Genomic DNA, 6,837 nt, shown 5'->3' with positions numbered 1-6,837 from the left:
GCAGTAAAAGTTAACTCTTTTGTTACCTGCAAGTATTTTGTTCTTCTTAGATCTCTGGTCTTCTCTGTTTCCTTTGTTTTGTTCAATCATATATATATATAGGTTTTCTTCTATAATTGTATTTTCTAATTTGCATTACAGTAATTAAACTCCCAGACAAAGTTCATAATCTATGTTGTCTCGTAATACATAAATGTGGTGTTGTCTCTACATTTCCAAGATATTAGAAAAGGGTTTTTTACTTCAACAGTGTCTGAACTCTTCGAGGACTTTTGAAATGATACCTGAACTTTCAAAGTTATCAATGTGATACCTGAACTCATTTTTTCGTATCAACGTCATACCTGCGGTCGATTTCCGTCACAGAACTGTTAACTATGACCACGTGCCCAGCACGTGAGACACAAAATAAGGGTAAAAATGACATTTCCCACTTCCTTTAGTTCTTCACGGGGTTTTTTTACTTCAACAGTGTCTGAACTCTTCGAGGACTTTTAAAATGATACCTGAACTTTCAAAGTTATTAATGTGATACCTGGACTCATTTTTTAGTATCAACGTCGTACCTGCGGTCGATTTCCATCACAGAACCGTTAACTATAACCACGTGCCCAGCACGTGAGGCACTTAATGAGGTTAAAAGACTAATTTACCTTCAAAAATATTGTTTTTTATTTTTTTTGCTTTCTTTGTTTCTTTTTTTCTTTCTTGTTTTTCTTTTTTGACGTCTTCTTCCCTCTGATTTGTCCCCTCCGATTGGAAGCCATGGCCGCAAATCAAATCTCACCTTCTCTCTCAACCACCCAACCCTTTCCAAGAACTACCTGACTACAACCACATTGAACTCAGCTAGATCGATATGGCTACCTTGCAAAAATTCAAGCTCCTCGCCACTCAATGCCCCGTCGTCGCCTGAAGCCCCACGCGCAACCCATCCGCCAGCCCCGTCATCCACCTCCGCTGCCGTAAAACCCTCAGATTGTTCCTCACCCGCCCCGACCGCCGTCGATTGCCTCGCCGGAGTACCTCGTCCGATGCTCCCACCAAGTACTGATATTACAGCCGCAAATAACCAAAGGCCGGTTTTTTTTTTGGACAAATTGATTAGAAGCTGGAATCAGTGAAATGAACATTGCCCCATTGTTCGATATATCATATACAGATAGATATAGTTATACACAGACACGTAGTCGCGGAAAAATCAGTTTTGGGTTTTCTCCCATCATCACCATCCTTCGCCTTTTCGCCGCTGTTGAGAGAGAGAAACATAGAGACTCTCAGTCTCCTTCACTTTTGCAGATTTTGATTCAATTACAAAGACACGGACTATTTTTGAAATTCATGAACTTATGCTGTGATGTTAGTTGTGGTGAGGAAGCCGAGTGCCACGACGGCGTGGCCCGCCTCCGTCATATCTCCGGCAAGCTGCCCAAGAAGGTCTGGATTGCCGCCGGCCATATTCTCTATCTCTCTATCTGATCCCTCTGTCTGAAATCTCAAGTAAATTCCAAGTCTCAGATCTGGAGGCCAAGAGTCATGAAACCGTCTACACCGCTCCGGCCTGCAATAAATTAAGAGAAGCAAAGCCGTCGAGCAAGTTGTGCTTGGAGAACTCCGACGAGATGGAGTCCCCGGTGGTGTCTGTCCATCAGAGAATTGGATTCAAGTTTTGCATTTTTCTAGGAAATGTCATCATCCCATCTGATTGCATTTTGCAGATGAAAAAGGAAATAGAAATGGAGAAGAAGAACTGAAGGTACGACATGACACGTGAAGAACTAAAAGAAGTGGGAAAGGTCATTTTTACCCTTATTTTGTGCCTCACGTGCTGGGCACGTGGTCATAGTTAACGGTTCTGTGACGGAAATCGACCGCAGGTACGACGTTGATACGAAAAAATGAGTTCAGGTATCACATTGATAACTTTGAAAGTTCAGGTATCATTTCAACAGTCCTCGAAGAGTTCAGACATTGTTGAAGTATATACTTTTGAGGGTAAATTAGTCTTTTAACCTCATTAAGTGCCTCACGTGCTGAGCACGTGGTCATAGCTAACGGTTCTGTGACGGAAATCGACCGCAGGTACGACGTTGATACAAAAAAATGAGTCCAGGTATCACATTGATAACTTTGAAAGTTCAGGTATCATTTCAAAAGTCCTCGAAGAGTTCAGACACTGTTGAAGTAAAAAACCCATTAGAAAATGACAAGGAAATCAATTTTATGTCCTTTAATGCCTTCTAGCTAGTTAATTGATGATCGATCAAGACAAACTTGATCGATTGTTCCTAATTAGATTAATTCTACAAGCAATAGGGTTGAAAGTAGACGCTTGAAATTGTGTGATAGAAAGTTCTCTGGCATCAAAAACATGACTTCAATCAGAGCTATGCATGGGGATTTGATAAAAAATAAAACAGTTGGGATGATATGAACTCTATGTGCCATTAAAAAGCCAACACCCCAGTGATGATTCAGTAAGTTAATTAGGAATTGAACTCTAATCAAATTTCATTTTGCTGCGAGTGATTGATCCCAAGAGGATCAGGTGTTTTAGATTTAGGATAAAAGATTTATACAAGCTGAATGCAGTAGTGTATTGAGGCTTCAAGGCCTCAACCATACAACAAGACTACTAAGATGGCATATATGACAATTGAAAAACAAAAGAGGTCAAAGGTCAAGAAGCTTACAACATATATAAAAGCTTTAGTAATAATTTAAAAACTTCTAGTAGACAAGATTATCCCTAATGGACTGCAGTTCAGAAGCAGCATCACTACTCTCCTTTTTGGTTGTGAGGAATTCAGCAGAACACACAATTCCAATTCCATATGTCGAAATCAAACATTCTTCAATTTTATATGCTCTCAAGCTGGTTTCATTGGGAGCTTCATCGATATCGGTGATTTCATATTGAAGAACTAATGTATCTGCAATGATCTACGTTCAACATGTTCAAGGAGAGCTGTCTTCACATAATTATGATGTTAGAGATATGCATTGGGTTTGGATCAAAAACTAAAACAGAGTAAGGATGAAGTAGGAACTTTTTGTGCCATAAAAAGTCGACAACCCAATGACTCGGTAATGCTCATTAAAGGATCAGAGCCTCAAAAGGCTCAAACACAAAGTTGCACACTCAATACAAGATGTACTGGTAAGTGGTAACAACCAGACTTAAAAGACGGTTGAAAAACAAAAGTTATCAAAATACAAGAAGCATACAACATATTAAAAACCCTTCACTGTTCTATAACAATTCAAAAGGTTCTAGCCAAGAAGGTTACCCCTAATGGAATGCAATTCAGAAGCAACATCACTAATATCCTTTCTGTTTGTGGGGGATTCAACAGAACATGAAATACCTAAACCAAGTATTGAAGTCAAGAACTCTTCAATTTTTTGTGCTCTCACACTCAATTGGCTGTGCCTGTGAGCTTCAGCCACATTGGTGGTGCCTTCTTGGAGAACTAGTGATTCCAAAATCTCTGAAACACGTTCAGAGAGAGATGTCTTCACAAAATTATGAAGATTCAAGTCGTCACTGAACATGTGATCCGTGGGTCTCTTTCCTGTAAACATTTCTAATAAGAGAATGCCAAAGCTATAGACATCCCCATACTTTGACACTTCAGTTCCCATGCCATACTCTACAATTCAAACAATATCACAAATATTTGTCACCACATCTGTGCATAAATCAAATAGCTCTCATTGTTTTTGAAATATGTATGGGAAGAGAAATTCTGAAGAGTAGTAGAAAAATTACCTGGCGCAGCATAACCAACCGATCCTCTAATTCCAATAGAGCTTGATTGATTTCCAGAAACACTCGTGGTTGGTTTTAGGAGAAACCTTGACAGCCCAAAGTCGGAAACATGTCCAGTAAGGTCACTGTCCAAAAGAACATTACTTGGCTTGAGATCACAATGAACAATTGGTGTTCCGCAATTGTTGTGAAGATAATCCAATGCACTAGCAACATCAATGGCGATGTTGACCCTTTGAACAAGATTCAAACTTTTGGGTGCTTCTATTACCTCTTCAGTTCCAGTAGATGGATGCAACCACTCCTCTAAGCTACCATTGTCCATGAACTCGTAAACAAGGGCCTTGAAATCATTGCCGCTGAAATCAATACTTGAACATGCAGTTAAGATCTTGACCAGATTTCGATGCCTGATATTTCTCAACGCCTCACATTCAGCCATGAAACTCTTAGACGCTCCCTGGTGTAACATGTTAAGCACCTTCACAGCGACAGCAACTCTATCATCACCAAGAATTCCTTTGTACACAGACCCAAAAGCACCCACACCAATCAAATTAGCTGAAGAGAACCCGTCAGTAGCTTTAAGAAGAGTAGCATATGAAACTTGCAAAACAGAGTTCCCAAAAGTGTTTAATTCAGTTTCTTTTCTTTTCTTACGAAGAATAACGAAAAGAGTGAGCACCACAGCCAGTCCCAACAAAGTGAACCCAGAAACTAAAGAGATCACTAGTTTCATTCTACGAGACAATCCTTCTCCTTTAGACTCTTTAGACTCGCACACAGGAAGTTGAAGATTAGGAATACCGCCGCAGAGTCTTGTGTTTCCAACAACTGAAATAGCACTTGCATTCTTGAAAATACCTTTAGTTGGTACTGCTCCCCAAAATTGATTGAAGGATAGGTTCAGATTCTCCAAGTTTCCAAAGCGCTCGAAGAACTGTGGAATATCTCCTGACAAATTGTTTCGAGAAAGATCTAAATATCGAATCCCTCTCAAGTCCTTCATAGATGAAGGAATGGGTCCCAAAAAGAAGTTGCCTTGCAAGTATAAGGTTTCTAAACTCTTGCAACTGCCAAGGCTACTGGGAAGTTCTCCTGATAACAAGTTGTCAGAAACGTCTAGTGCATTTAAATTCTTCAATTTGCCAATCTCCATCGGAAGGGAACCAGTGAATTGGTTTCTATTCAATGCCAAAACTGTTGATAAAGATGAGAGGCCAATAACCTGAGGAGGTATCGTGCCATTCAGATTGTTTCCAGAAAGACCCAATTCTAGTAACCAATGGTATTTCCCTAGACTGGAAGGGATGCTACCCTCTAGATTATTTTCTTGCAATTGGAGTAATGATAACAATGTCAAGTTTCCTAGAGAGGATGGAATTCTCCCTGATAATTGGTTGTTATCAAGATACAATTTCTCAAGCCCTGAAACCTTCCCAATGTCATTGGGGATGCTATCTGTGAAGAAGTTTTTCCCCAGAAAGAGCACTTGCAAGTTGATAAGATTCACTAATCCACTTGGGATGCTTCCATGCAGTTTGTTTTCTCCAATTCCTAGGATTTGGAGATTGATTGAGAGATTGGATATTGATGTGGGCAACGTCCCTCCGAAATTATTGTAGCCCAAGCTCAACGTAGTTAGCCGTGTGGCGTTGATCAATTCTGAGACAAAACTCAAGTCACCATGTTTACTGCTTCCAAGATTATTGTCACCGACACCAAATGTCATAAGGTTATGAAGATTTCGTAAATTTGGCACCTTTCCAGTAAGTTTGTTTGAAGAAGCACCAAACAACACAAGATTTGTTGCATTGGATATTGACAAAGGGATGGCCCCAGTAAATTGATTCTGGTAAATGGAAAAGGTTTGAAGGTTGGGAAAAGCATTGCCCAAGTTTGAGGGAAGGCTTCCTTCAATTTGGTTTCCTGATACCTCGAATTCAACTATACTAGAGAGATTATAAATGCAGGAAGGGATGATACCAGACAAACTATTTTCACCTAAATAGAGAATTGTTAATTTTTTTAACTGGCATAGAGAATTAGGGATGCTTCCTTCTAAGGAATTAAAAGTTGAACCAAATATCTCGAGAGACGAAAGGTTCCCCAAAGAAGGAGGGATCTCTCCTGATAAATTGTTAACTTGCAAATTAAAAAATCCAAGCTTTGACAAGGAACTAAGTTGGGGAGGAATTTTACCCACCAGAAGGTTTCCAGCAAGATCAAGAGAGATGAGTTGGAAGCAATTGGATATGTTGGGAGGAATAGTACCATTAAGTGAGTTATTTTTTAGATACAGTACCTTCAATCTGTGCAAATGCCCAATTTGAGGAGGGATTGGATGAGTGAACCTATTGTTCTCCAGATTTAGCACTCTTAAGAAGCTTAGGTTTCCTATGTGCTGAGATATGGATCCCACCAACGCTAGAGAGCCCAACTGAAGCTTTGTCACCCTTTGGCGATGTCGTCGACTGCAGGTGACGCCGTGCCACAGGCAAAAGTGAAGGGTTTCATTCCATGAGCTTGTGACCTGGTTGGGATCGTGTTGTATTTGAGCTTTGATCGCTAGTAGTGCCAGCCTATCCCTCTCACTCCCTTCGAGTCTCATGGCCAAGGGATGGTTCAGTTGCATGGAGGAGATACAACAAAAAATGAACATTGCATAAAAAATTGAGTATATGAAAAGCAATTTCAAAACCAAAACTCCCATTTTGAGATTTTTCTGTTGGGTTGGTGTCAACCAAAGAGAAGTAACAAACTGATTAGGAAGTACAAACGAAAAACCCCCCAGGCATGGCTACCTTGCTAGTTTGATGGGTTCTTTAATATTGAGTTTTATCTAAGGCATAACAAACTAATTTATAAGATATGAAGATTTAGAATATGTGATCAGGAAGTACTCATCAAAGAGATGGATACCAAACTGTATTAATCAGAACTGATTGCTTTTTGTTCCAAAAAAAAAAAAAATTGATTGCTTTCTTCGAAAAGAAGACTGACATGACTCAACTCCCATGTTGGAATTCCAACTATAGATGACTTTTGTTTTCCACAGACAGCTG

At 39.8% G+C, this 6,837-nt stretch overlaps 1 protein-coding gene across 1 annotated transcript; it reads right to left on the bottom strand.

Annotated features, from left to right (window-relative positions):
- Positions 1-2,956: 2,956 nt before the first annotated feature.
- On the bottom strand, positions 2,957-6,608 carry LOC133717317 (probable LRR receptor-like serine/threonine-protein kinase At3g47570). Its single transcript, XM_062144005.1, has 2 exons — positions 3,773-6,608; positions 2,957-3,653 (listed from the first exon to the last, which is right to left on the bottom strand). Exons 1-2 carry the CDS (start codon positions 6,483-6,485, stop codon positions 3,274-3,276), a joined length of 3,093 nt encoding a protein of 1,030 aa, XP_061999989.1. The 5' UTR covers positions 6,486-6,608; the 3' UTR covers positions 2,957-3,273.
- Between the last annotated feature and the right edge of the window lie 229 nt (positions 6,609-6,837).

This window comes from Rosa rugosa, chromosome 6, assembly GCF_958449725.1.
Source record: "Rosa rugosa chromosome 6, drRosRugo1.1, whole genome shotgun sequence".
Lineage (NCBI taxonomy): Eukaryota > Viridiplantae > Streptophyta > Magnoliopsida > Rosales > Rosaceae > Rosa > Rosa rugosa.
Note: the sequence above shows the minus strand (reverse complement) of the source record. Positions and strands in the feature narration are given on the sequence as shown.